General features: G+C 46.3%; 3 protein-coding genes across 12 annotated transcripts; 1 reads left to right on the top strand and 2 right to left on the bottom strand.

The window, feature by feature from the left end:
- Positions 1 to 15: 15 nt before the first annotated feature.
- On the bottom strand, positions 16 to 21,810 carry COQ4 (coenzyme Q4). Its single transcript, XM_087914586.1, has 8 exons — positions 21,686 to 21,810; positions 10,028 to 10,130; positions 8,655 to 8,819; positions 7,703 to 7,799; positions 5,884 to 5,986; positions 4,465 to 4,594; positions 1,344 to 1,437; positions 16 to 357 (listed from the first exon to the last, which is right to left on the bottom strand). Exons 2-8 carry the CDS (start codon positions 10,113 to 10,115, stop codon positions 195 to 197), a joined length of 840 nt encoding a protein of 279 aa, XP_087770712.1. The 5' UTR covers positions 10,116 to 10,130; positions 21,686 to 21,810; the 3' UTR covers positions 16 to 194.
- TRUB2 (TruB pseudouridine synthase family member 2) lies at positions 11,605 to 21,207 on the top strand. 2 transcript variants are annotated; one of them, XM_087914584.1, is made up of 8 exons: positions 11,605 to 11,775; positions 13,024 to 13,155; positions 14,118 to 14,192; positions 14,613 to 14,674; positions 15,569 to 15,650; positions 15,801 to 15,873; positions 18,869 to 19,005; positions 20,242 to 21,207. In XM_087914584.1, the coding sequence occupies exons 1-8, from the start codon at positions 11,646 to 11,648 to the stop codon at positions 20,508 to 20,510; spliced, it is 960 nt and encodes a 319-aa protein (XP_087770710.1). In that variant the 5' UTR covers positions 11,605 to 11,645; the 3' UTR covers positions 20,511 to 21,207. The 2 variants fall into 2 exon arrangements, with proteins under 2 accessions (XP_087770710.1, XP_087770711.1); XM_087914585.1 differs by lacking the exons at positions 18,869 to 19,005; positions 20,242 to 21,207 and adding an exon at positions 16,786 to 17,544.
- Positions 15,424 to 27,864, bottom strand: SWI5 (SWI5 homologous recombination repair protein). 9 transcript variants are annotated; one of them, XR_015739763.1, is made up of 7 exons: positions 27,779 to 27,864; positions 25,893 to 26,201; positions 25,715 to 25,763; positions 24,358 to 24,473; positions 23,382 to 23,476; positions 21,686 to 21,819; positions 15,424 to 15,628 (listed from the first exon to the last, which is right to left on the bottom strand). XR_015739763.1 is itself a non-coding variant. In XM_087914587.1 (6 exons), exons 2-6 carry the CDS (start codon positions 26,108 to 26,110, stop codon positions 21,755 to 21,757), a joined length of 543 nt encoding a protein of 180 aa, XP_087770713.1. In that variant the 5' UTR covers positions 26,111 to 26,201; positions 27,779 to 27,864; the 3' UTR covers positions 21,407 to 21,754. The 9 variants fall into 9 exon arrangements, 8 of the variants coding, with proteins under 8 accessions (XP_087770713.1, XP_087770718.1, XP_087770715.1 ...); XM_087914587.1 differs by lacking the exon at positions 15,424 to 15,628 and having other exon boundaries at positions 21,407 to 21,819; XM_087914592.1 differs by lacking the exon at positions 15,424 to 15,628 and having other exon boundaries at positions 21,407 to 21,819; positions 23,391 to 23,476.
- Between the last annotated feature and the right edge of the window lie 129 nt (positions 27,865 to 27,993).

Genomic DNA, 27,993 nt, shown 5'->3' with positions numbered 1-27,993 from the left:
ACTGATGCTTTTGGCTTTTTCCTTTTCTCCTTTTAAACTTTTTCTGAACAGTCCAGGGACCACTGATGAAGAAGGCAGGGCCCCAAACCCCCTAGGCTTTGTCAAGGGAGGGTTAATTCCCGGAATTTTTAATTCTGGGCTTTCCTGAAAGCGGTGGCTTCTGTCAGGTGTTCCCCTGTTCCAGCCATGGGAGCTCACACCTGGATCCCAGGAGGTGGCAGAATGCCGATTTCACGGCGAAGAGACTCTACTGTTTGTTCCCAACGCTTCTCATAATAAAAATTCAAGATGCAGGTCGCGTTTTGTCCGCTCTCAACGGCCCATGGGATGAGCTCCGCAGACAAAAGGTGCCACTTTCTGGGGAAAGGAAGGAAGGAAGGAAATAAAAAAACGGGGAAGTGGTTTATTTTATTTATTTATTTCAAAATGGGGGAGGGGGGGATTAGAAAAACTAAAGCTGCTGCGTTTTAGATTCAAAAGGTCGCCTTCGCTCCTGGAGAAGCGACCTATATAAAATCTTCTAACAGGTGGCAGCGTGTTTAATCCAATTTAATCCTAGCGATTTAACAGAGCCCTGTATTAAAATTTAGGCATTGGATGAAGATTGCAGTTGTCTAGTCTATTTTCCCAGATTGTTTTTAGGCCTGGATGGTTTAAAAACAAACAAACAGACAAACCAACTCAAACAATATTCTTTCCTCTGTTTAACTTTTGCCATGGATTGCACAGCTGCTATGATCTTACGTTTCCCCCTCCCCTACAAAGCAGTTATTAATTCTTATGCTTTTTACACAAAGCATACAGCTGCAGAAACTCCAAGATAAAAGAAGAGATAGATGGAAGATAGACAGAATTCTTTCTTGGCCAAGTGTGGCTGGACACACAAGGAACTTGTCTTGGTGCAAATGCTCTCAGTGTACATAAAAGAAAAGATACAATCGTCAAGAATCATAAGGTGCAACACTTAATGATACTCATAGAGACAGAACATCCTCATATATATTTGGGACATTCCTCATTAAGGATGCTTTTGAACCAAAACAAGGTCTTCGCAAGACTTTGCAAATTCCCATCTTTTATGCAACCTTTAATCCTCTCGGATATGTTTTTTTAAGAGTAAACCAAAACGATAATTAGAAGTTACAGTAGGCTGCTGACACCTTGAAAAAGGCAAGGCAGTAATTTTCAAGGAGCAATTGGCGAACCCGATTGATCAGTCGAGGATAAAAGTTTCATTCAAGCTCCCTTATGCAACAGGGGTGTATATGTGTCAATGGGTATCAAGGCCCAAACTGGAAGATATGCCAGCCAGCAAGCTTGCCTTTGTAAAATTCTCGACTGACCTGGTATTTAAGCGTAAAGGACCGAAGAGGGCTCCCAGAATGCACATGGGCAGGCCAGTCTGGACAGCTTCAAACCACTTCACCACCACTTCCCCTGAGAAAGAGGATCAGACAAGCAATCAGAGATCCATCTTGGAGAACAGTCGTTAAGAGAAGAACGTGGTTTGCGCCCAGCACAGGAAGAAAACGCCAGAAACTTTTAAGTCTTTGCTTTGTCTCTTTTTAGGGATAAGGAGAAGGAGGCAAAATGCTTTTGAGATTTGGGTTCTTTGGCCTGGATTGGGAAAGGAGAGGTGCTGACACAGCCATGTTGAAGACTGACTCCGAGGGAGAGGAGGAACAGCTTGACAAGGAGTGGAAGTGTGGCTCCGGAGGTTGTGGAGGAGGCTGGGGAAGGCAGAGGAAGACCCAGGCCCATCCCCTCTCCATCCTAGGGCACGTAGGGAGGAATGGAGAAGGGAGAAATGTGAATGGCATGGTCTACGGGGGAGGAAAGGGCCTTGATCCCCTTCATGGTCTGTGAGAAGTGGTTAAAAGGACGGACATGCGTATGGGCCAGTGCTGGAAACAAAGCGTGGAAACATTTCTAGTCTGTCGTTCCTCTTTGAGTTTGCTGTCCTTCCCAGGGTGTGTTCCGATATCTGCGGACATCTTCAAGCCCTTATCTCGCCTGGTTCCCTTAACTGCTTCTGTGTGGTTTGTGTGGGGTTTTTTACTTTTTATAATTTATAGGCATTTTTAGTTTAAACGGCATTTCCTCCTTTTTGTAACTGCTCGTGGGGGAATTTTTTTGTCAAGGATATTTGGAGCTTGGAAGCAAAGTGAAGGAATAAAAGGGGCTTCGCCTGTTTTCGTGGCTGTGTTTATTTTGTATCCTACCCGGGGTCATCACACATGCATAGTCCTCGCCTTAACAACGGTTCGAGGTTACAATGGCACTGAAAAAAGGGACTTACTACCATTTTTCATGGTTTCATGATTCGGTTAACAAATGGGGCCAGGAAAGTCATAAAAATGGGGCAAAAAAAGAGAGAAATTTCTCACTTAGCAACATAAAAAATTGGGCTCAACTGTGATCGTAAGTAGAGGATTTCCCATATTATCTCTTCTGGAGTCTCGTTTTCCTGGCCTAGCCTAGCTTGGAGGACCCATATTCAGTAGCCACGTTGCTGGTCAGCGTCAAAAGAATGATATAAATCTGGATTTTAATGGGGCAGAATTCTCCGTCTTCCAAGTCTCAAAGAATTATGGGAGTTGTATGCGAATACGTACAACGTTTGTAACCTTTGAGTATTGGTTGAAAATCCAGAACTCACTAGCTTCCCAAGTTTGGACCTTGAAATGTTGGTGAACTTCAACCCAGCTTCCTCTTTGGGTCTAAATTTTGCTGCCCGCACACGAAGCTCAGCTGAGTCGCGCTGTTGCCACACCTCAGCTGAGCTTCAAAACACTCCCAGCAGCTATCCAGCCTTGACTTGAGGTCAGTATCCGAGCCCTGCGCGAAGCGCACGCACACACATAAGGGCAAAATTTGGAAACCCAGCACAGGTTAACATCCAAGAGGCTAAAAAAGAGAGACTCTTAAACTGAGATAGCAAAGGGGAGCCGCCTGAAGAGGACTGGTCTCCTCGGAGACCAAGGAGAAACGAAATGGGTGTGCGTGTGAGAGAGAAAATGCCCGTGTAACAGAAAGAGGAAGGGAATGTGTGTAGAAGGGCACAAAAGATCTCACACCACCCCCATTGATCTAAAAATAAGGCATATCGAAAACCCTGCTACGAGAGAGAGACCGGGAGTGATTCATCCGCTCCGCTTTAAAAATGGCAAAGCTTTCTTGCTCCAGACTCGGCATGGATTGCTCAAAACCGTTTGGGAAAGCCCAAATCCCAGTGAGTCACAACCTTGGGCAGAGCTCGGAAGTAGGCTAAAGGTGGCTGGGCCCGAATTTCAACTCCCTCAGCCGCGGTTATCTGCAGCCCATCAGCAGTTTTCCGAAAGGGAAGGGAGAACGGCTCCGGTGGTTTACAGCAATTATAAAAGGTACCATCCTTTTCATTGGGAATTAAGGAGGAGGAAGTCATTAAGCCACCTGAAGAGGTGAAGTGGAGGAGGAGGGAGGAGAGGAGAGGAAAGGAAAGGAAAGGAAAGGAAAGGAAAGGAAAGGAAAGGAAAGGAAAGGAAAGGAAAGGAAAGGAAAGGAAAGGAAAAGGAAAGAAAAATAAGAAAAGAGAAGGAAGGAAGGAAGGAAGTTGGAAGAGAGGAAGAAAAAGGAAAGGAAGAAAGGAAGGAAGGAAGGAAGAAAGGAAAGAAAAGAGAAGAGAAGGAAGGAAGGAGTTGGAAAAGAGAGGAAGGAAAGGAAAGGAACAAGGAAAGGAAAGGAAAAGGGGAAGGAAGGAAGAGAGAGAGGGAGGGAAGGAAGGAAGGAAGAAAGAAAGGAGAGAAAAGAAAGAGAAGAAGAAGGAAGGAGTTGGAAAAGAGAGGAAGGAAAGGAAAGGAAAAGGGAAAGGAAAAAAGGAAATAAAAGAGAAAGAAAAGAGAAAGAAGGAAGGAAGGAGTTGGAAAAGAGAGGAAGGAAAGGAAAGGAAAAAGGAAAGGAAAGGAAGTAAAGAGAAAGAAAGGAAAGAAGGAAGGAAGAAGTTTGAAAGAGAGAGAGAAGGAAGGAAAAGGAAAGGAAGGAAGGAAGGAAGGAAGAGAAAAGAGAAAAGGAAAGAAGGAAGGAAGGAAGGAAGAACTTGGAAATGAGAGAAAGGAAAGGAAAAGGAGAAAGGAAAGAAAAAGAACTGTAGGGATCCAAAGATTTTGATAAGAATTGGGAAAAATAGAACCTCACATGTATTTAGAAGACAAGACTACTGGCGTTTCCAGAGAAGGGACACAACAATTGTGCAATTGTGCAAATGAAAACCGACACCACCTTGAGTATTTTAATCCAAGTCCTGAACCTGAACCTATTCTCCCTTTCGGCAAACCTCAATCCCCAGCCAGGAATGGATGCGGTCCTTTCGCAGGCGCTCCCGCTTCTCGCACCCTGCGGCTCAGGCCTCCCCAAATCCCTCGCGGAGTGAAGGCCGCAAGACGTACACCCCCTCCCCCCCCGGCTGTGAGTTAAAAGACAACTCACCAAGCATGTTGGTGGGCATGCCAAGGAGGGTGTGTAGCAGGTCGTGGACTTCCCGGTAACGCTGGATGACATAGGCCAGGTCTTCGTCGTCTATGAACCGGGCTGGCATCCTTGTGTCCGGAGAAACCCTCTGCCCGTTGGGACATTTAAAAAAAAAATAGAAAAGCAACTGTTAATTTCCTAGACGGGGAAATGTGACGACCCAGGGTGGGATACAAAAGCAACAAAGTCACACAAAAAAAACAGGTGAAGTCCCTTTAATTCCTTCGGCTTGGCTTCAAAACTCCGAATATCCTTGACCGGAGACAAAAAAAAACTCCCTCACAAAAAGGAATACATGCCATTTAAACTAAAAATACATATAAATTATAACTAGAAAAAAACACAACACAAACCACACAGAAACAATTAAGGGAACCAGGCAAGATAAGGGCTTGAAGACGTCCACAGATAGTGGAATACACACAGTGGGAAGGACAACAGAACTCGAGTAAGAACGGACAGAGTAGAAATATTTCCACACTTCGTTTCCAGCACTGGCCCATACGCATGTCCGTCCTTTTAACCAGTTCTCACAGCTGCAGCCCATGAAGGGGATCAAGGCCCTTTCCTCCCCTATAGACCACGCCATTGACGTTTCTCCTTATGCTCTTCTCCTGCGTGCCCAAGGATGGAGCGGAATGGGCCTGGGTCCTCCTCTGACTGCCCAGCCAGTCTGTGTCCTTCCCCAGCCTCCTCCACAACCTCAGGTGCCACACTTCCACTCCCTGTCGGCTGTTCCTCCTCTCCACCAAAATTTTCTCGCAGCCCACCAGTTGGCGACCGCTGGACTAGAAGACCTTTAAGTTTCTATCCCATTCTGCTAGTCTGTATTTTCTTTTTGGTACCAGTGGTTCATTTTTCAAATGTGGGGTTGCAGTGCCATCTAGTGGTTCTGAGTGGAAATTTCCCATCAAGGCAATGATTCCCACACGTTTTTGATTTTAATCACCATCCGATGAAACCACAACACTGGATTTGGGTCCCCAGTTTATGGGCCGTCCCGGTGCTGTTTTTGCAGCCGGGGGAGATCTCAATAACATCAGAACAAGTTTCGCGTGAAAGGGATGCGAAGTACTTATTTGGGGATCCCTGGCGCTCTCTGAGTTGGGTTTTTTTTTCCCCTGCAGAAGTTTCATTACCCAACTAGGTCACTTCACTAGGGCCAAAAGGGAGAGAGAACTAACTCCCCCATTTCTTCTAGCACTGATGATGTTACCTAGTTTAGGTAATGCAACGTCTGCAAGAAAACAACCCAGCTCAGAGAGGACCAAAGACCCCACATTCCTCCTCCCCCTCCTCCCTTCTAGCGTTGATGAAAACAGAAATTCACAACGCATCATAGGACAAACGCTCTTTGTAAGCTGTCACGATACCCACATTATCATCCAAAAAACGAATGTATTCTCGGCCGAAGGTCCCGTCCGGAAGCCCCCGAAGGCCAACCACATCCAGGGTGGAAAGGCGGATCCGAGGCCGTTCTCTGCAAAGGAAACCAACAGAATGAAAGGCAGCAGCTCAGCTCATGAAAGGGGATCGTGAGTATCATCTTTAGGGATGGTTCGATCTCACGGAGGCGAGATCCACTGGCCCCGATCCAGCTGAATGTCAGCTTCCCTTGGTTTTGTCGGATCTCTAGACTTAACTAGGGCAGCTGGTAAACTGCCAGCTCGATGGGGGATTTCTCAACAAATGGTTGGTTAAGCGCACGGTGCAAAGCCCACTAATATCACGAGAGCGGCCTTGGTGGTGCTGGACTTCCTACTGGGCTGGTTTTTGACCTATTCCATTTTAAATCATCCTCATCCTCATTTAATGACCCCATAATCCCTTGCCAGGTGGAGTCTGGGCAACTAAATGAAGCTGAGTGTTTACTGGCCAGATGCCCTTCCTGTTGCCAGGGCGGAGTTTTGTTCAGCAGATGTATTCTCATCCTGCCCAAGAGAGAGAGAGAAATATCTGCCTCTACCTCGGTTTGAACTCACCGCCTCCTGACTGCCATCGCACCACTAACATATACCACTTTAAATAAAAACTATAAATAAAATCCTCAGCTTTCTGCTCCCAACGGTGTAAGACGTACAACCTCGACGTACAACCACAATTGAATCCAATATTTCTGTTCCAATTGAGAGATTTTTGTCATGCCCCTGGTGGAGACTGACTCTGAGGGAGGGGAGGAACAGCTGACAGGGAGTGGAAGTGTGGCTCCGGAGGTTGTGGAGGAGGCTGGGGAAGGGCAGAGGCTGGCTGAGCAGTCAGAGGAGGACCCAGGCCCATCCCCCCTCCATCCTAGGACACACAGGGAGGAGAGGATAAGGGAGAGACGTGGTCTACTGGGGAGGAGAGGGCCTTGATCCTCTTCATGGGCTGCAGCTGTGACAATCGGATAAGAGGACTGACCTGCGTACAGGCCAGTGCTGGAAACAAAGCATGGAAATATTTCTAGTTTATTGTTCCTCTCTGAGTTTGGCATCCTTCCCAGTGTGTGTCCTGATATCTGTGGACGTCTTCCAGCCCTTATCTTGCCTGGTTTGTGTTGTTTTTTACTCTTTATAATTTAAACAGCATTTCCTCCTTCTTGTAACTGTTTGTGTGGGAGTTTTTTGTCTCCAGTATATTTGGAGCTTGGAAGAAAAGTGAAGGAATAAAAGGGGCTTCACCTATTTTTGTGACTGTGTTTATTTTGTATCCCACCCTGGATCATCACAGATTTGTTAAAGTGAGTTTTGCCCCCATTTTGTGACCTCTCTGCCAGAGAGGTTAAGTGAATCACTGCATTTGCTCAGTTAATAACCCAGTTGTTAAGTGAATCTGGCCTCCCAGATGGACTTGGCTTGTCATATAGTCGCAATGATAGATCTCATGACCCCAGGACCGGTCGTAAATATAAGTCAATAGCCAAATGGCTACAATGGTCATAAGTGTGACAAACAGTCCTAAGTCACTTTTCCCCCAATGCCTTTGTAACTTTGAACGTTCGCTAAATGAACTGTTGTAAGTCAAGGAGCCAAACCTTCGCTGGCATTCTTTTGTAAAACGATCTCATTCGATAACTAGGTTAAAGCAAAAAAAAATATGACTACCTGTAGTGAGAATGGATTCACTAATTCACACAGGGGGGCTTTTTAGGTTTATCTCCTCAAAAATCATTCATTTATCCAGGCTGCAGGTTAAAAGAAAAGAGGAACTCACTTACTGTAAGACCTGCCTTCCTTCTGGGTCGCTCTTCATCTGTTCCCAGAGATTTTGTAAAGCTATCGAACCCGTTGTCTCTCCAAGGACAGCTATCATATCTGGAAGAAGGAAGAAAAAAGGAAAGAAAAAGGAGAGAGAGAGAGAGAGAGAGAGAGTGATACAACACGGCCCTAATAGCAATAGCAATTGAGCCATGGTGATGCAGTGGTTAGAGTGCAGTACTGCAGGCTACTTTTGCTGACTGCTGTCTGCAATTTGGCAGTTCAAATCTCAATAGGCTTGAGGCTGACTCAGCCATCCATCCCTCCGAGGTGGGTAAAATGAGGATCCAGATTGTTGGGGGCAAGAGGATGATATTTTAAACTGCTTAGATAGATCGATGTAAGAGGATAGATGATAGATAGATAGATAGATAGATAGATAGATAGATAGATAGATAGTTGTAAAGGGATAGATAGATGTAAAGGGATAGATAGATGTAAGAGGATAGATGATAGATAGATAAATTTAAAAGGATAGATAGATGATAGATAGATAGATAGATAGGCAGGCAGGCAGGCAGGCAGGCAGCAATAGCACTTAGACCAGGGATGTCAAACATTGAGGGCGACATCAGGGTTGTGTTTGATTTTGGGGTGTGGGGGTGTGGCCGGGGGCATGGCCAACTTGACGTCACTCATCAAGGCTCTATTTTCAGCCGTGACGGCCTCCTGCAGCCCTCTGCCAGCAAACACAAAGCTTAGGGAGGCCACGCACAGCCCTCCCGAGCTCCATTTTCGCTGGCAGAGGCACCGCGGGCTGGTCCTTGGCTGTTTCCAGGGTAAGACCCCCCACCACGGGCCAGATCTGGCCCGCGGGCCTTGAGTTTGGCTGTAAATCAGGCCAGGTAGCTGGAAGGTGGTGGTGGAGGGAATCTTCACCATTGCCGCAACCCCGCAACCCCCGAAGCTCACCGTGGCGATAGGGGTTGTAGAGAGACATGAAGGCCGATCCGGCGGTCAGCAGGCATTTCTGCAAGAGGCTGGTGGGGATGTGGTTTGGATAGAGGGGGAAATTGTTCGCTTCAGCCAGGGGGCGCAGGAAGGCCAGGAGGGGGCTGGTGTGGCCAATTGTGCGTCCTGTACAGGGAAAACAAAGGGTTAAAGTTGAGAGGATCAGAAATAAGGTACTTCAAGACAACGGCTTGCATTTGGAAGTGGTGGGAGCTTCATCCCTGGAGGCTTTCGAGAAGAGACTGGACTGGCATCTGTCAGAAACGGGATAGGGTCTCCTGCTTGGGTGGGGGGTTGGACTAGATGACCTACAAGGTCCCTTCCGGCTCTATTCTGATTGATTGATTCAACCTAGAAATAAAAAGGAATTTTCTGACAATCAAGCCAAGGAATAGAAGTTGCCTTCGGAAGTTGTGGGAGTTTCACCACTTGAGACTTTTAAGAAGATATTAGACTGCCTTTTGTCAGACAGGGTGTAGGGTTTCTTGCCAGAGAAGAGGGTTGGACTAGAAGACCTCCAAGGTCCCTCCCAATTTGGTTAATCTGATAGACAGATAGGGAGGGAGGGGGAGAGAGAGAGAGAGAGAGAGAGAGAGAAAGAAAGAAAGGAAGGAAGGAAGGAAGGAAGGAAGGAAGGAAGGAAGGAAAGAAGGAAAGAAGGAAAGAAGGAAAGAAGTAAGTAAGTTGTGGGAGCTTCATCCCTGGAAGAAGAGACTGGACTGCCATCTGCCAGAAATTGGTATAGGGTCTCCTGCTTGGAAGGGGGGTTGGACTAGATGACCTACTGCAACAGTCGTAAGTGTGAAAAACGGTCATAAGTCACATTTTTCAATGGTCCCTCCACACAAGCAAAGTACCAGCAAAGGAGAGGAAAAAAAAAAAACTCCAGAAGTTCCAGAGACAGGAAGTCTAGTCCTCCCAAGAACGTAATAAGCGTTAACAGAGAGGCAGTTTCTGTAAGCAACACCAGAATGTTTCCTTCCTGCCTTCCTTACAGGATTAGACCAGTAATTTCTTTTAACAACCGGTTCTCCGAACTACTTAGAATGTTAACAACTGGTTCTAGCGAACTGGTAAAATCTCACCCCTGGCGTGACAGCCTCTCGAATACTGGAAGAATGCCATCATGTCATTAAAATTAAACTCCTTTAAAACGCAGCACTGCTAATGTTAACGAGTATGGGTAAGAATGCGTGACTCCTGCACAATCCGTTCCCCTGCAACCAAAGAGCATTACAAACTGCACGACAGCAAGGTGAGGGCATATCAATGTATTATTATTTTTTAAATCAGAAAGGGAGGCGTTTTGAGAACGAGGATCTGGGAAAACTTGCCTGTGAGCCAGCGGGACTCGAAAACGTTCCCCACGTTCCCCATCCAAGGCAGGAATCTCAGAGCCCCTCTGGACAGCAGCCTGTGCATGGTTGGGATTGTCCTCTGTGAGGGCAAAATTATACAAAACGAGATTTGTTGTTGTTGTTTTAAAAGCATTTTTTTTCCAGAGCAGGGCAGGTAAAGGCATTGTTGCAAGCGAAGGATGGGAATAATAAGACGTTTTTGCCAAGTTTGGACAGCGCCACCATCTGGCCAAGAAGAGCAAAAGAGAAAAGTGGAGGAAAGCGCCCTCTAGCGGCGACTTCAAAACAACCCCCTGCTCCCTGCCTTCCAAAGAAGCATTTCTGTTATTTAGTTTGTCAAGCGATTATAAGATAACAGGTATAAGTCTAAACATAGTTATAAGTATATGGAATGGATACATATAAGAAAAAATATAAAAGAAACAATAGGACAGGGACAGTAGGCACGTTGGGGGCCTTATGCACGCCCCCTACAGACCTCTTAGGAAAGGGGTGAGGTCAATAGTAGACGGTCTAAGGTTAAAGTTTTGGGGGTTTGGGGATGCAAAGCATACAAAGCAGGGAAGGAGGGTTTCGCTTGGGATTTAAGGAACGAATTGCTCCGGATTGGGATGGTGGAGTGGTGGAATCCCTTACCCCTATTTTGCAAGGCAAGAGGGAGAAAGGAGAGGGGGGGACACACAGGCATACAGGACCCCAAAAAACTGTTGCATTCAGCTGTGACAACCAACTGGGTCATCTTTCCCAGCCAGCAGAAATAAATCGGTAAAGCACTTTGTACCCCAGAAAGTAACCAGAACTTGATTATAATTTTAACTTTATTATTAAAATTATCCCGTAGATGAACACGCGGCAAGGCTCCACCTTGGACCCTTTAAGCCCGGTGGGCTTCCAACTCCCAGGTGTGGGGAGAGGGGGTGGATTCTGGGAGTTGAAGCCCTCCCCTGCCCATCTTTCAAGGGAGGGGGGAGGGCAAGGTCGAGCCTTGGGTGCCGACGGATCTGTACGCCTTTGGTGGAGGGAAGAGCTGGCGGCTCCCCACCGTTGCGTTCCAAAGCCCATCCTCCGCAGCCGTGCAAAGGCAACGGGGAGGGAGGGAACCTCGAGGGACCCGCAACGCCCCCCCCCCCCCCCCCTTTTTTTTAATGCCCGAGCCACTGACCTCCAAGGCGCCTTGCGCACCGATTCTCCGCACCGCGGAGTATTCTGGATGTAGGGACCGGTCTGTGTCTGTGTCTGTGTGTCTGTGTGTGTGTGTGTGTGTGTGTGTGTGTGTGTGTGTGTGTGTATGTCTGTGTGCGTGTGTTGGAGTTGCCCACCCGTTGCAAAGACCCCCTCCCCAACCCCGGTCTTCCAAGCAGCCCCCACTCTCGCCGCCCCCCCCACAACCCTCTTGGCACGTTGCTCCCGGGCGTTGCGCGCAGCAACCGCTTTGCGCTTTTGGCGCTTGCCTCGGCTCGTGTTCCCGGCGGGACTCTATTTGCAGTAGGGCCGAACCCGGCAGTGCTAAGCCGGGGAGGGACCGGAGAGGCGGTTGCGCCGGCCGAGGACGGGGCGGAGGTGGAGGGGGAGAGAGAGAGACAGGACGGGCGCCATGCGGGCGGCGGCGGCTGCAGCTGCGGCGGCGGCGGGCACGGCGTTGCAAGGGCTCTTCGCGGTCTACAAGCCGCCGGGCATGCACTGGAGAGCCGTCAGGGACACGGTGGAGAGGCATCTGGTAAAGGGTGAGCCGCTTTCTCTCCCCCACCCCACACCCCAAACGGCCACAGGCTTCTGCCACTCCGACCCCACCACCCCCGCTCCACACCGGTGCAGGTTCTGCAAGCGCGACGCCCGCGGGCGCCTCCTCGCCGGTGGGTGGTTTCCCCCCGCTTTTTTGCGCTTTTTGCCAAGCGCGGAGCGAGATGCCCGAGGGCGCAAATGGGCTCCTCCGCGGGGCTGGATTTCCGTTCCAGCTCCTACACACACACACACGTTACACACTAGTTACACACGCGCGCAGGATTTCTAGCTTTGGAAGGAGTAGGGGCTGCGCTGGAGGGCCACCAGCGACCCTGGTTTAGCTAGGAAGCCCGCTATAGATACATGATCAATAAAGGAGAATATGTGTAGGGCTGGGTTGAAATGAGGGGGAGTCCTTGGTTCTCTTTGAGCTGGGTGGGTTTCTCGCTGACTGTTTCATGACCCAACTAGGGAACATCATCAGTGTTACAAGGGAGTGGGTGTTTGTGGAGAGAGAGGAGGAAGGAGGGAGAAGAAAGGGAGGAGGACTGTGGGGTTTTCTCTCTGAGCTTGGTGGGTTTCTTGCAGACGTTTCAACACCCAACTAGGGAACATCATCAGTGCTAGAAGGGAGAGGGCTTTGTAGAGAGGAATGCAGACGTTTCATGACCCAACTAGGGATCATCATCAGTGCTAGAAGGGAGTGGGCTTTGTAGAGAGGAATGCAGACGTTTCATGACCCAACTAGGGATCATCATCAGTGCTAGAAGGGAGAGGGCTTTGTAGAGAGGAATGCAGATGTTTCATGACCCAAACTAGGGTACATCATCAGAAGCAGCACTAATGATGTTCTAGTTTGAGTAATGAAACATCTGCAGGAAACAACTGCAGGAAAACAACCCAGCTCAGAGAGCACCATGGTCCCCCGAGGTACAGAATCACCCTTTCCCAGAGGTTGAGAACATCTGGAGGGCTCCAAAGAAGCAGAATGGGTGGCTGTAAACTTATCGGGGAAAGCTTTGTCCAGCCAGTTGGCAGCAAGCCCTTCCTTCCCAAGAGGCATTTAGCAAAATGGAACGAGTTTCCAGAAACAGAACTGAGTTGGAAGCATCCTTAGGGGGTGTTCTAGCGAAGCCCAACCTCAAATGCCAATTCCTGGGGTCTCGAATCGGAAGAAAGTTTTGAGCAGTTCAGACCTTACAGGTTGGGATAAGAGGGGAAAAAAACATGGTTTTGTTTGCTGCTTTCAGGCTTAAACTCCTTACAGCGCCCAGAACCGCGTCAACAAATATGCTTTCAGCCCACCGTGGCTGAAAAGGAGACCGGGAAGGAATTGACCCTAACCGTTAGCCAGGTTCCGATGCTGGCTGACCATCCTCTAGGTAAGATGGCCTTGAAGAGAATTTGTGTTCTGACCCGGCCTTAGCAGAAGCGAGGAACAGAATCCTGGCCACAGAAAAAAAACCCTTTATTTACCTCTTGTGAATTAATTGCATCCACCTGCAGAAAAGTCCAGGTAAGAGTCCTTCCAAGAGTTAATGGCAGCAACAGACCTTATCAATTCCTTGCGATAATTCCTGGCCCAAAGGTTGCAAATTAAGTTCTGGCAAGCAGCGTCTGTGGCACGAAACACAAGGAAGCAAAATCTCCAGAAAGACAAAACTGTTGTCTCCTACTTATTTTCTATTTATTCCTCCAGCCAGGGAGGAGCCATTCAGTGTCCATGTGTGTTTTGCCTGAGTCTAGCTCCTTGTCCTCCGATGTTCCCCTCTCCTAACAGCTCTGTGCATACGCGCATCTGGAACAGGCTCCATCTGTTCTTCCTCCTCACTCATATCAGCCTCCAAAGGCAGCTGCCTCTCTGGTGGCTGGGAAATGTCGGGCGGCCCTGGCTCTGTCTCTGCAGTCCGATGCAGAGCCTCCATGAGAGCCTTCCCCGGTCTCCAGAACTGGCCTCCCCGACCTCCTCGTGGTCCGATTCTGCCACCAGCTCCGCCGGCAGCTGGCAAGCCACAACAGTTTGTAGAAATCGAGATCCAGACAAAACTCGGACCAGCAACGCAACCAGCCGGAAGGAGAAACATGTACCCTTTCCGGTCGTGTTTTGTTAAGTAATGTTTGCTGAATATTTTCAGTGTGTGAAATCAACCTAGCCAAACATTTTCAAAATTTGCGCTTTTTGGGCTGAACGGCGTGGTTGAGATCATCTGGCATCTTTAAAAAATACTAGCTTGGGCACTTCAAGAAAAAAAAAGAACAATTAAAGGAGGTGTTTGGGTTTTTTTTGCTTTGCACAATGGAAGCGTCCTTTCACTGTTAAAATCCACACTGGTTTTCTGTTCAGTTTCAGGACCAGTTTTTACGGAATTAAAAATTGGGGTGGGTGATCGTCTGGATATGCAATCCTCGGGAGTTTTCGGTAAGTAAAAGAAACTCTAGGTATTAAAATTCCTCAAGTGGGGAAGGAGGGGCTTGGTCAAATGTACCAGCCAGCTTTTAACAGAGCATCACTATTCTCCTGCAATTCGTTGGGCTTTTAGAAAATGTTTCCGTTAACCTGTTAAGAAGAGTTTATTCCGCTTCATTGGATTGGAGTTTTTTTTTTTAGCTTCTCCCATCTGGGGCTGATCCGGAATTTTTCTAGGATGGGGAAATTACAATTTTGCACAATTTTTTTAAAAAAATTCTTGGTCCACTTTGACTATCCAGTGCTCTGTGTTATTCTTCCTACCCGGATGAATTTAAAGTCAATTTGATCTGGCTGCTAGAATCTATTGATAGGAAGTAATGGGATTTTTTAAATTCTCAGCTGTTTGCGTTTTGTGTTTTATTCCACCAGTGCTCGGTGTTGGTTATGGCACCAAGTTGCTCAGAAAATGGTACAACGCACATCTTACCAAGGTAAGCCATTCCCTTCCATTTCTGATGTTTAGGGTTAGGATGAGGATATGAGCTGTGGTGGTGCGCAGTGGTTAGAATGCAGTATTGGCTGCCAGAAATTTGGTAGTTTGATCCTGGCTGGCTCAAAGTTGACTCAGCCTTCCATCCTTGTGAGGTGGGTAAAATGAGGACCCAGATTCTTGGGGGCAAGAGGCTGACTCTGTAAACAACTTAGAGAGGGCTGTAAAGCACTATAAAGCGGTATATAAGTCTAAGCGCTATTACTATTGCTAAAAACCTCCAGTGTTGGAGCACCCACAAATTGTGGAGGGAAGTCATTCTACTGGTTAATTGTTCTCACTGAAATTCTAAGTGTTATTGCTATCTCTCTTTCTCTCTTTTATCTCTCTCTATATATCTTTATTTTTATTTCTTATCTATCTTTATATCTATCTACCGTGTTTCCCCGAAAATAAGACCCTGTCTTATATTTTTTTGGCCACCCAAAAAGGCACCAGGTCTTATTTTCGGGGGATGTCATCCAGTAATCTCACTTTACCCATGCGCTCTGGAATTTTTTTGGAGGGGGGATGTACGGCTTATATTGGGCACACGTGTAAAAATCAAGCTAAGACTTACTTTCAGGGCAGTCGTATTTTCTACGAAACAGGGTATCTATCTACCTTTCTCTCTCTCTGTCTCTCTCCATCCATCCACTCACCCATCCAGGTAACGTCAGCAGCGCTAGAAGGGAGTGGGGTTTTCTTGCCATTTATATAAAGAAGAACAATTTCTGGCCAAAACAATAGGTTGGGCTGTTTGTCTTTTCCTGGATGACATTCCGCTTTTAGGAACTGTTGCCCTGGGTTTTTGCAATCCGCTGTGTTTGCAATCAGGATGTTTTCCTTTTCAAAGGCATACACTGTCACCGGCTTGTTCGGCAAAGCCACCGACGATTTCTCAGACACCGGCAAACTGATTGAGAGAAGCACATTCGGTAAGTGATTTGTCCAGAGGACCTAAGGTGACAGTTGGTGATTTTTTTTCTTCAGGATTGCAACTTTCTGAATTGCTTTGGGAAAAGATGGGGGAAACCAAAGGAAGGGGAAACTTAACACTTGCTTTGTCGTCTTCTTCTTCCTTGGAGATCACGTAACGCAGGAGAAGCTGGAGCGGATTGTTTCGGTGATCCAGGGATCCAATCACAAAGCTTTACTACAGTGAGTATCAAAATTGCAATTGACCGTGGGGTGGTATGCAAGCGGGCTGCCCAGAGGTAGGAACATCCAGGAAGAGAAAGGATTAAATGAAGGAGAATATTTGTAGCTCAGGGTTGAAAGGAGGGAGGTCCTTGGTGCTCTCTGAGCTTGCTGGTTTTCTGGCAGACGTTTCATGACCCAACTAGGTTATTGCATCAGTGCTAGCGATGATGATACCTAGTTAGTGTTATGAAGCGTCTGCGAGAAAAGCAAAGGATCTAGATTGGGGGGGAAACTCTCTAAAATCTCCTTTCTACCTGAGGATCGTTAACACAAAATAAGCCCACTGTGAGCAGCTTTCGAAACCGAAGACTTGAGGTGTGGTGGACTTCTTAGCGAAAGAATCTATATTGTGCACGCAAGTTTTAGACCACGTCAATTTCCCGCTGCTGGCCACTTGGGAGTTCTTCATTTATGACCATAACTGAGCCAGGAATTCACGGCTGTCAGTCACTGCAGTCGTACGAGTGAGGCCTCGCGGGATCAGATCGGAAGCCACCACTGTTTTGTTTACAACGGTCATTAAGTGAACGAATGCAGCAGCCGCTGACCGAACGCATTTCTGGGCCGGAAAGAAGGGAAAAAAAAAACACTGGAAATGGGCAAAAGCTGATGGAAAAATTGGCGAGCCGGGTGCTGAGTGCCCAAAATGCGTACCCGGGACCATGGGTGTGTACCCGTGCAGAGGTCGTAACTCTGAAAGAGTCGTTAAGTAGCTCTGAGGTAACTTCAAACATTCGTTAAGTGACCGTTCGTAAGTCGAGGACTCCCTGTCTTGAAATCCACAAACTCTGGCTGGAGAGGCAGGAAGAAGGTTGGCCTGGCGAGGTGGCAACAGCGGCTCTCACCAACCTCCTTCTGTTTTCTTCGCAGGCCGCCTCCACCCCGCGGCTTCCTCCTGCGGCGTTGCTACCGCCCGCCCAAAGAGAGCGAGGAGCCTGAGAACGAGGAGCCGCTGCGCTTCACCAAGAGCCCTGCCAATCCCCGCCACTGGACCACGCGGCAATCCATGGGCAGCGACCACCAGCAGCCCCTCTGGCGGGCCATGCTGATCAGCCTGACCTTTGCGGCTATCCTCCTCTGGTGCTTTTTGCGCTCCGAGACCGAGGCAGATCGGCGGGCCGAAGAGTTCTTGCAATTCCTGCAGAACATGCCCCAGCAGGAACTACCGCCTTCCGTCCCTTTGGGAGAGGACGAGAAGAAGCCTTAAAACTCGGGACGCGGGGGAAATCGGGAAGGAGTGCCGTTCTGCACCAAGTCAGGGATGGGCAGGGTTTCGCAAATCCCTCCTGGCAGGGCCGAAGAGGAAAAACGATCAAGAGAAACGATGGATAAAGAGTGAAGGCCGAGCTCAGAAAACGGCTCTTAAAACTAAAATAAAACGAACTGTGCCCAAGTTGGCGACAGCTGGGAATTGAAGTGGTCTTATCCCCTGCGTGGGTCCCAATTTATTTTTTTAAAAAATGTGATTTAGTTCCCCCAGATTGCAAAATTTTCTCAGTTGGGAGATGAGGCTGAACGGTGGCAAAACATCGTTTTTTTGGGAGGGGTGGATTGGGTGGGAAATGTGGTTTCAGGCCAGGAGTGACTTTCGCAGCATGTAGCAGAAATTAAAATATTCCTATGTTCGAACCGAGCGTGGAGTCTTGTAAAAAAGTTTTTAAAAAAGGTGAAACACAGGGCCAGGTGGTAACCTGTAAAGTTGCAACCGTGCCAACTTGAATTAGAATAGAATACTGCTGGAAGGGACCTTGAAGGTCATCCAGTCCAGCCCCCTGCTCAAGCAGGAAAACCTATATAACACTGCAGACTTTATAACTCGGATCGTTTTAACTGGCGGCCACTCGACAGTCGTGGCTGCCATCACCCTTTCCACAGCAAAATGTGCAGCCTGGGACTGATGGGGAAAAACAGAAGTCCAACATACACCTGGGGCACACCAGGTTAGGGAAAGCTGGCTTCTCGCAACCATAGCACACACCCTTGTTGCAACCCTTGTCGCTCTTGGCTCTCCTCCAAAAAAATTCCAGTAGCTAATTCCAATTCTAACCGCGGCTTCGCTGTTGCACTCAAAACTTGGCACGGTAAATAAAGGAAATCATGATTATTGGGGTTGTTGGGTTAAGTTAACCGGAGTTTTCCAGCAGGGAATCCAGAATCTGGGTTTGGGGGGTTGGGGAGGAGATGTGCATATTTATTTAGGGATATAAATATTGCAGATAGCCTTTGCAAACAATGCAGATGGTCTTTGACATGGGGCCAGAATTTCCGCTGGTAAATAAGGTGGCTAAGAATCCCTTTGATGTCCTTTTAGCCAGAATTGCTAAGCGAACCACTGCATTTGTTAACCGCTGTCCTCTTTAAATCCAGAAGTTTGGGGGGAAAGTGCAGAGAACAGCAACACCCAAATCCTGCAACCATTCTTCGTATGTTTTAGTCTCCAGGCCTAGAAGAAGATTAAAGCCCTGGAGACTAAAACATACGAAGCACAGGTGCGGGATTTGGGTTTGGCTAGCCTAAAGAAGAATTAGGGGTGACGCGATAGCGGTATTCCAGTATTTGAGGGGCTGCCCCCAAGAAAATGGGATCAAATTATTCTCCAAAGCACCACAGGGCAAGAAACAATGGATAGAAACTAATCGAAGAGAGAAGCAACCCGGAAGAACTTCCTAATAATGACGATTAACCAACAGCTTTGCCGTAAGAAGTTGTGGATGACTGGAGGTTTTTCAAGAAGAGACTGAACAGTTATGTGTCTGAACTGGTATAGGATCGCCTGCTTCAGCAGGGGGTTGGACTATAAGACCTCCAAGGCCGAAGGGGGAAAAGTCCCGATATGTCATGTGACACCGTGAGTTTGACCCCCCTGCTGTCAAAGGACACCGGTCCCGCATCCCGGATTGGTCTGTTCCCAAATAATTCTGCTGCTGTTTTTTTTATCTCCATCCTTTTCCAGGTGGGCTAACCTCGACCTGAAAACTCAAGAATCCTATGAGCTGGCGGTGAAAGGCCTAATTCGGCCGATGAACAAAAGTCCCCCTTTGATCACGGCAGTGCGATGCCTCCGTTTTGAACCGCCTGAATTCCAGCTGGGTATGGCCTTCTCTCTTAGTGGCGCGGTGGCCTAGAGGTGGGAGCTCTTTTGCCTCTCACAATCAGAAGGCTGTGAGTTCAATCCTAGATAGAGGCAGATATTTTCTCTCTCTGGGCACAATGAGAATTGATCAGCTGAATGTATAACTCCACCCTGGCGACAGGAAGGGCATCCGGCCAGAAAACACTCAGCTTCATTCGGTTTGCCCAGACTCCACTCCACAAGAGACTATGGGGTCATTAAAGGATGATGATGATGATTACTCTTAAGAGTAAGGCAGACTGGTGCCCTTGTTTTATTTAAAAATAGGAAATTTAAGTTCCGGAACCCTCTTTAAATCTTTAAACTTTGTTCTTGTTCACTTCAAACTGAAAAAAAAAAGATGGCTTTGGAAGGAAGGAACGAGCGGGGGGGTGGATTGCTAGCGGGGTTGCTGCAAAAATAGTCAGCATTGCTTTAGAGTTAATCAGCTTTTCTCAACCTTGGCCAACTTTAAAATGTCTGCACTTCAATTCCCAGAATTCCCCAGGCTGGGGAATTTGGGAAATTGAAGTCCAGACATTTTAAAGAAGCCAAAGTTGGGAAACGTTGAACTTAAATGATGGATACCTGGTGATTCTTCACTTTGTCCACCGTACTGAATTTTCAGCAACATCAAAGGAAGGTGAAAATACTGCAGTTATAGGCAGAACCTACGTTCTGCTAAAATTCCTGATTCATCTAGTCAAAGAAATAAAAAGGAGGCCAATAAGAATGTTTTTTTAACTCAAGAGCGAGTATTAAACCTGATTTACCAGAATTGGGCTAAAAAAGACAAAAGAATGGGAAGTTTTCCGTAAAATGCCTAAATGGCTCAGAGGTTATTTCTTTCTTAGCCAGGCCAGCCTGAAATTATTATTTTAGACAACTGGAGGGAGAGGGACACATGGCTTTTAGGGCAGAGGTCTCCAAACTTGGCAACTTTTAAGACTTGTGGACTTCAACTCCCAGAATTCTCCAGCCAGCATAGTTTACTCCCTTGTAATCCCTTCCTCTGCAATCTGCACTTTAGGAGGTTAAGAGAAAAAAGAAACAGGCACGGCTGGCTGGGGAATTCTGGGAGTTCACAAGTCTTAAAGTTGCCAAGTTTGGGGATCCCCGCTTTAAAGACACAGTCAACTCTCCAAGTGGTAATTACGAATGTACAACTTTTAAGTTTGGCTGAGCGACTGGCTTTCCTTTCCTGCCTTCCTCAGAAATTCACTGCTTGCACGAGAACCAACAGTATCTCCGCAAGATAGTTCACGAGATCGGGTTGGAGCTGAAGACCACGGCGGTGTGCAGCCAAGTGAGGCGGGTACGTGACGGTGTCTTTGTGCTGGATGATGCCCTGCTGAGGACGGAGTGGGACCTCCCGAACATCCAGAGGGCAATTTTGCAAGCCAAACAGAAAGTAGAAGCTGAACTTCACAACAGTTTTGCGCACCTGAACGCCAGGGTGGGTGGTGAAAGGGAACGGACCTGACCCAAACCTCAAAAATATTGGGAAAAGCCGTGCGAAACATCCCAGAATTCCAATGTTTAGCCTGGATGAGGAGGTTCCAAGTTGGCTCCTCTCTAAAACTGTGCACAACGTACCAAGGATATTGCAATTTAAGGGGAAGGAAGGAAGATGAGAGAAGGGAACGATGGAAGGAAGGAGATGAGAAAAGGGAAGGATGGATGGAAGGAAAGAAGATTAGAGAAGGGGTGGATGGATGGAAGGAGATGAGAGAAGGGATGGATGGAAGCAAGGAAGAAAGAGAGGATGGATGGATGGAAGGAGATGAGAGAAGGCAAGGATGGATGGAAGAAAGGAAGGAAGATGAGAGAAGGGATGGATGTATGGAAGGAGATGAGAGAAGGGATGGATGGAAGCAAGGAAGGAAGAGAGGATGGATGGATGGAAGGAGATGAGAGAAGGCAAGGATGGATGGAAGAAAGGAAGGAAAATAAGAGAAGGGATGGATGGATGGATAGAAGGAAGGAAGGGATACTGTACCCAGATCCAGCACAGTAAAATTAGTTGTGGCTGAAATTGGGTATTTCAAAGTAACAGATTGTTACTACTGTTGTATATTTCAAACACCAACCGAATTTCTATTGAAATAAGCTATCTTGTTTCTTCCTCGCACAGAAATAAACCTTCTTAGCAGATATTGATTACTAAATGGAACTCAAAAGGTTTGATCTGGTTTTTCAGTTTATGCCCACATCTGTGGAATGCAGTGTCTGGATTTGAACGCAAAAACACATCCCTTTATTTCAGCGACGGAGCTAAACCATCTCACAAATGCTCTTGAAATTTCACTTCCAAGCAAAAAAAATGCACTGTTTTTATAGACAATGTTGTTTTCTGTTCCAAAAGAGCAAAGTCCCTCACTCTTTTCAAAAGCTGTATTTGAAGAAACCTACATTTCAGAACATAGTTAAATTAACAATTCGTGATAATTTTTATGGTTTTACATTTTAGCCTGGTCAATTCTCGCAACAAGTAAGACCATTAACAATTCCTCAAGCCAGTGCAGAAAATTCTATTCTGTCCATCTCCAAATGGCAGTAGTCAATTCAACAGCTTCTTCATTAAATGGGTTTTTTTTTTGCCACCCCCAAATTAAAGCTATAGTTTCGTTAACATTTCTGGGGGAATAATGAACTTACAGTGGTTGCCTTTTTACCACGTATTATATTTCCGCTGTCTAGGTGGTGTGTCAATGTTTTACATTCCTCCTAATCATTAAGGTCCAGGTCAAATTCGGGGTAGAGGTCTTTGGTGGTGACGCCCCTGATCGCAGCTAGGAGAAAAAAACACACAAAGAAGATTGTGTAAATGACGTGGAAAGAGAAAACACAAACAAGGCAGCAATTGCTTCCACAAACTCTCTGGAATTGGAAAGTTAGTCATATTAACAGTGTTGGAAGGGATCATCTAGTCCACCCAGGCAAGAGACCATTATTAATTTATATTAAATAATAGTAATAGTAATAATAATAATAATAATAGGAAATCCTGAATTTATCAGACTTGAATACCCTGATTCTCCAAAATCCACCCTACTTGGAACAGCTTATATCCTCCGATGCTACCTGAACAGTTCCTGGGTCCTTGGTTAGGACTCGAGCTGTTGAGCTACTAACCAGCCCCAAAGTCTGTGAATCTCACTAAAGATTAAATCATCATCATCTACAAATAGAAATAGAATGACTGTGGCAAAAGCAAGCGAGGGTAGTACCAATGGTAAAAGGTGCCTTGGGTGCAGTCCCGAAACAACTGGAGCACCCCTGGAACACCATCAGTGGCATTGACAAATTTGCCATCGGTCAATTGCAGAAGGCAGCTTTGCTTGGAACAGCTTCCATCCGGCGGCGATCTCTATGACACCATCAAACATCCAGATTTGCCTATCCCAGGTTCTTGGCAAGGACTTGATAGGTAGACAAAAATGCCAAACCCAGTCTGAACATCTGGCTGACTGTGCAATGAATAATAATAATCCACCGAAACTACACAATTATGGATGAAGCATATAACAGTGATACCCATTGTCCTCGGGCCACTTGGCACCATGTCCAAAATTTTTTCCAAAACACATCAAGAAAGTGCAGCTTTCTGCAATAACACCAGCGGAACGGCAAAGAAACTGTGCTACTCGGAACATTGTATATTTTAAGAAGATATTTAGGATGCTGGCAGCAACCCGTATCAACTGTTAGCGCCAGTCAATGATATTTGTGATACATTTTTAAATGTTCAGTTGACCGGGTTTCATGTCTAATGAATAATGATAATGATAACAAAACTCTGTCTTGACCGGGTTCGTAGATTTTTGTGCATTTTCTTTTGCCCCGGGCTAATTTTTGCGACCTCGGACAGTCAGTAGAGTTCTGCACCTTTTTTTTATTTTTGTTTCCTTTGCCTTCTTTCTCCTAGACTGAGAGTATGACTGACCTGGCCCCATGCAGAACTAACACACACCGTTTCTTAGTTTGTAGCTCAGTGCTTTTAACAAGTCCACCAAACTCTCTCTCATCAAACTCAACTTTTGTTTAAAGACTAGCGTCTCTGCAACTCAGTTTTATGATTTCATGTCCCAGATTATTTTCCTTTCATTAATCCTATTATGTAAATCACTGATGTTAAAGTTGCTTAAATTTGCCCTATGAGTCTGGAGAAATTGAGAAAACCCCGACTGCTTTAAGTTACTTTTCCCCAACAGCTGCAAGTCCAGGTGTTGGTGTGCACCTTAGAGGCACCAGGAGGTGAAAGACAATGCTAAGTTATCTAAAGGAGAATGTTTAAAGTTTTTTTTAAAAATGTACCTACACCCACCCAGTACGATTCTATATTAGTCCTTACCCAATCTACCTAAAAGCATTTGTCCAGTGTCTTTGATCTCGTTGTATTCATGGAGCAGAGTAATGTGATTTTCCAGTTCCTCCAGGCTGTATCCTCTGGAAAGAAAAACCCAAGATCAGGAAAATTCAAGACAAACCAGATGTGTGATTCTTAAGAGCTGCTGGAGAAGGAACAGGATTCGAGAAAAAAATATTTATGACTCTATTTTATATGCATTCTCCCGCTTTCTAGTAACCCCAGCCTTGCTTAAATTAATAACGTGTCAACCCCATTCCTGAGGTACTGTAATTTTAAAATAGTCCACTTCATTCACTAATCTCTGGCAATCAGGCTGTGCTGGGATCAGTCAATGGTTTTCCATTCAATGGTTCCCCAGAGGCTAAAACATACGATGAATGGTTGCAGGAACTGGGCATGGCTAGTCTAGTATAGAGAAACATCAGGGGAGACATGATAGCAGTCTTCCAATATTTGAGGGGCTGCCACAGAGAGGACGAGGGGTCAAGTTATTTTCCAAAGCACCTGAAGGCCAGACAAGGAACAATGGATGGAAACTGAACAAGAGACATTCAACCTGGAAATAAGGAGAAATTTTCTTCTGACAGTGAGGACAATCAAGGACAATAGAACAGAAGTTGCCTTCGGAAGTTGTGGGAGCTTCATTCCTGGAAGCTTTCAGAAATGGTGAAGGGTCTCCTGCTTGGGTGGGGGGGTTGGACTAGATGGCCTACAAGGTCCTTTCCAACTCTTGTTCATCTATATCTGTATCTTTGTGGAAAAACAGCCTCATAAAAACACAAAACTACAGAAGAAAAAGAGGGCTTTGGAGTTGTCCAGAGCACTCCATTCTCCAAACAGTAGGTCTGGCCCACGTAAATGAACTCAACGTTCCTCTCAAGCTGCCACTCCCCACCCATGCAATACAGCAAGCTGAAACAGATCTCTTAGCGTACATAAAACATGTATAAATACACACTCGGTCTTGATCTGTGCTATTTCCTGATCTACAGCAAGTTCCTTGCGTTTTAGCTCTTCAATTTCGTGCTGCAAAATGTCCTTATCAGCAGGCGGGCAGCTCCTTGGAGAAAGAACCTGTTGGAAGAGAGAAAGACAGATAACGTGAAATGTTTTTATGATTTCAGCACTGGGGTTGATGCCAAGAGATTTTACAATCGCTTCAGAGCTATTGTGTTTCCCCTAAATAAGACCCTGTCTTATATTTTTTGCCATAAAAAAAGCACCAGGTCTTATTTTCGGGGGATGTCCTCCCGCCACTGAATAACTTCACTTGCATGGGTTGCCCCAGCCTCCTTTTCACTGTCAGGCCTTCAGGAATTTTTTTTCTGCAGCCGGCAAGGCTTCCTAAAGGCCTCTGAGGCCGATAACAGAACTCTGGATCAACCCAGAGCTTTGTTATCAGCTACGAAGGCCTTCAGGAAAGCTTGACCAACCTTGCCGGCTGCAGCACGGCAGGTATCAGGGTGGGCGAGGCCTGGCTCCAACTGTCCAAAGGTAAGTAGTAGGGCAGCTCCACCCCCTTTCCCCACCCTAGCTTAATTTTTACCTGTGCACTCGAGTGGGCGGGATCTTAATTAGGGCTTATTTTGGGGGTAGGGCTTATATTGGGCGCAAGTGTAAAAATCAAGCGAGGACTTACTTTCAGGGTAGGTTGTATTTTCGGGGAAACGGTATCGGGGTAGGGTGGGGAATGAACACCATGAAAAGCCAAAATCTACTCAGCCCTTTGTAGCATATATCTCTTGCCAAAAAAAATAGATGTTTACTCTGAAAAATGTTATTGCACCATTTCTCCAGTTTTCCTGACAATGAGACTGTCAAAATAATCATCTTTGGTTTATAAAAAAATAAGTTGAGATTCCAAGCCAACCTATTTATAAGCAAAAGATTTGCATATCTTGCAAAAAGGCTCTTAGGTTGCAACCTGTCCCACTCGCTAAAAATCCAACCCAACCAATATATCATGGGTTTATAGCTTAGCGTTTTCTAAGAAAATTAAATCAAGAGTCTCCAAAAACGTTGATTTACCTTTAAAAAATTGATACAATTCAGTTTTATGATTGCAAATAGTGATATTGAGCCAGTCAACAGGCATACTCTTATTTTGACCTGTTGAATTTAACTTTTAGTCCCACTTGGTTTACAGCCCAGTGGATCCTGGCCACGTATCAAAATCACCTACAGAAGTTTTTCTCCAGGAATCTGGGCTACAATTGTGGCTGCCAAAACTGCCTCCTACATTCCTGGAGTGTCAGACCCATCTATCAATGCACATAATATAGAGGGATAAGAAATTTGATTTTATACACACTTACAGGAGATTTAAAGCTTGCATTACAACTTCTACGGACTGTTTGAGGTGTCCTGAATTTAAAAAGAAAGAAAGAAAGGTCAAGAAAAGAATTTAAAAGTTCTTCAGATGAGTCAGAACAAACCTGAATCCTCAGGTTAGCCAAGAAATGAATTAAAGTGCAAGATTTAAACCGCTCTTACCTCCATATTAAAGGTTTGGGGGAGATTTTCCCCCTTAATCCTAGGTTATGCTTGCCCCCTTGAGTCAAAGGGGATTCATGTTCTTGTTTAGCCAGACTATTTTCCAAGCTGGTGGTAGAACTGCAATCTGGAACACCTTCCTTTTCCTTCTGCATCTGACGATTCATACAGTCGTTGGGAACAGAAAGAATAAATGGATTTTTGCAGCTCACAGTCATGCATAATTCATAAGCATCTTGTTTTGCTGGGTTGCAGTCCAGAAACTGGAGACTGTTGGCTTATTCCTTGCAGGGATGCATCTCCTCTGTTCTGTCAAAGCGGTGACATAAAAAGATCACAATTTTAAAAAAATTGGAACGATTCAAAAGTAAAACATCAGAAAACCATGGCCAACGTACAAGGGGCTAAGACATAATAGTGAAAAGGGACCGGCAAGGCAAACAGATTAAAAACCATAAACAGAAAGGTTTGTAGGAAATTGCAAGGCAAGCATTATACTAAAAACCAAATTTAGACTTTTGTTAAAACTAGGAGTTAGTGTTAGGAATAACAGAAGTTTTGGAATAGCACTGACATCCATGATAAGATGGTGCTTTAAAAGTCAATGAAGGATTTCATGGGGTTAAATCAATATTGCGGATTCCTCAACTGTTAGGCAAAAATGTTGCACCCTTACAATAAAAAATAATTTATTCGATGTATTTGCTGCCCAACTTCCACCTTTTCCATCTAAAATAGAGCTAGAAAGGACCGTAGAGGTCTTCTAGTCCAGCCCCCTGCCTCAAACAGGAGACCCTTACAGACAAGTGGCTGTCCAGTCTCTTAACACAGACCCTGCCTTTCTCGGGTTTTTCCCAGCACTTTCCTTTGTATTTGGCAAAGCACCTTGGAGATTCAACCCAGCAAGATCCAAATATTCTGCCACGCTCCATTAAGACAAGCAACCTGCAGGATAGTGCAACTTGGATTGGGGCTTTGCAAACTTGGGGAGGCTCAACTCTCGGAGGAAAAACATGTTCTTTGGTGAGGTCCCTTCCTATTCCTGTTCTTTGTGAGCCAACCTGATTGCAGAATGACTCAGTGGGAAGGAACCTGAAATACCAGCTTTGATCGCAGCCATCTGGCAGAGGTTGCCTTGCCTTGGTTAGCTAAGCCAGCTTTCAAAAGGATTGCCCCAATCATTTATTGGGGATCTCGAGCCTTTTGGGGAGCGGGGGAAAAGGTTAAAAAAGGGCATCTGCAATGCTGTGAAGATACATCTTTAGGCTGGCTTGCCCTTTGGAAAACAAAAACCACCCGTCAGATGATTCGGCAAAACCACATGCATTTAAAATAATAATATAATAATAAAATTGTGGAAAGCAACCCAACAGGTTGGACCTGATACCATTCCAAGGGAAGCCTAAAAATGAGATTTTCCCAGTCCAGCTCAGCAAGCAGCTTTCTTCACAAAAAGCTCCTGGTTTTTTGGGAAGGAGGGTATCGCAAAGCTGCAACCCCTCTCCCCTAACATTAGTCCCCCGACCTTTTCAGGGCAAGGGGACTCCAGCTCCCATCTTTCTCCTGGGGATGATGGGAGCTGGGAGTCAGACTGGGGATGATGGGAGCTGGAGTGGGAGAAACCAGAAACCAGCACAGCCTCAGAAAAAGCTCTGCTGAGTCTCTAAGCTGCTGCTCTGAGGATGATGGGCGTGGTGGCTCCAGGCAGCTAGCGGTCCCCCACCCACTACCCACCAACCCCAGGTCCCATCATCCACAGCCTGATTCTGTTGGACTTCCCCCGCCTTTTCCCTTGAGACTTTTTAAATCCTTTTTTTTTTTAAAAAAAGCCCTTTCTCATTGCATCACTATACACCAGAAGAAAGAAGAAGCACAGATTCGCGTACGTCGTTGACAAAGAAAAACGAAAAGAGCAGAAACGCCACAGAAGGTCGGCCATTAAGAGGCTGAAAGCAGAGAGGGCGCATGCGCCTCCGCCGCGCATGCGCGGAGCCATACAGACGCGTCTCCGGCCAGCTCAGCCTCGGCGGGGGGCGGCAAGGGCGGGGCTTCCTTCCCATTGGCCCAACGGCGGCGGCGCCCCGTCCCCTCTCAGCCCCCC

Source organism: Pseudonaja textilis, chromosome 17, assembly GCF_049901715.1.
Source record: "Pseudonaja textilis isolate UNSWEBS1 chromosome 17, rPseTex1.2, whole genome shotgun sequence".
Taxonomy (NCBI): domain Eukaryota; kingdom Metazoa; phylum Chordata; class Lepidosauria; order Squamata; family Elapidae; genus Pseudonaja; species Pseudonaja textilis.
This window is presented reverse-complemented; position numbering and strand designations above follow the sequence as displayed.

Bases quoted from the DNA above. Each gene is read 5' to 3' on its own strand.
- COQ4 (XM_087914586.1), bottom strand. From the start codon at position 10,115: ATGCACAGGCTGCTGTCCAGAGGGGCTCTGAGATTCCTGCCTTGGATG. The intron at 8,820-10,027 runs GCAAGTTTTCCC...TTCCCTGTACAG, and splicing joins CGAGTCCCGCTGGCTCACAG to GACGCACAATTGGCCACACC. The intron at 4,595-5,883 runs GTGGGTATCGTG...CCCAACGGGCAG, and splicing joins TTCGTTTTTTGGATGATAAT to AGGGTTTCTCCGGACACAAG.
- TRUB2 (XM_087914584.1), top strand. From the start codon at position 11,646: ATGCGGGCGGCGGCGGCTGCAGCTGCGGCGGCGGCGGGCACGGCGTTG. The intron at 15,651-15,800 runs GTAAGTGATTTG...TCTTCCTTGGAG, and splicing joins GATTGAGAGAAGCACATTCG to ATCACGTAACGCAGGAGAAG. The intron at 15,874-18,868 runs GTGAGTATCAAA...ATCCTTTTCCAG, and splicing joins AATCACAAAGCTTTACTACA to GTGGGCTAACCTCGACCTGA.
- SWI5 (XM_087914587.1), bottom strand. From the start codon at position 26,110: ATGACTGTGAGCTGCAAAAATCCATTTATTCTTTCTGTTCCCAACGAC. The intron at 25,764-25,892 runs GTAAGAGCGGTT...TTTTAAATTCAG, and splicing joins CCCAAACCTTTAATATGGAG to GACACCTCAAACAGTCCGTA. The intron at 21,820-23,381 runs GTAAGGACTAAT...TTTTTCTCCTAG, and splicing joins AATGCTTTTAGGTAGATTGG to CTGCGATCAGGGGCGTCACC.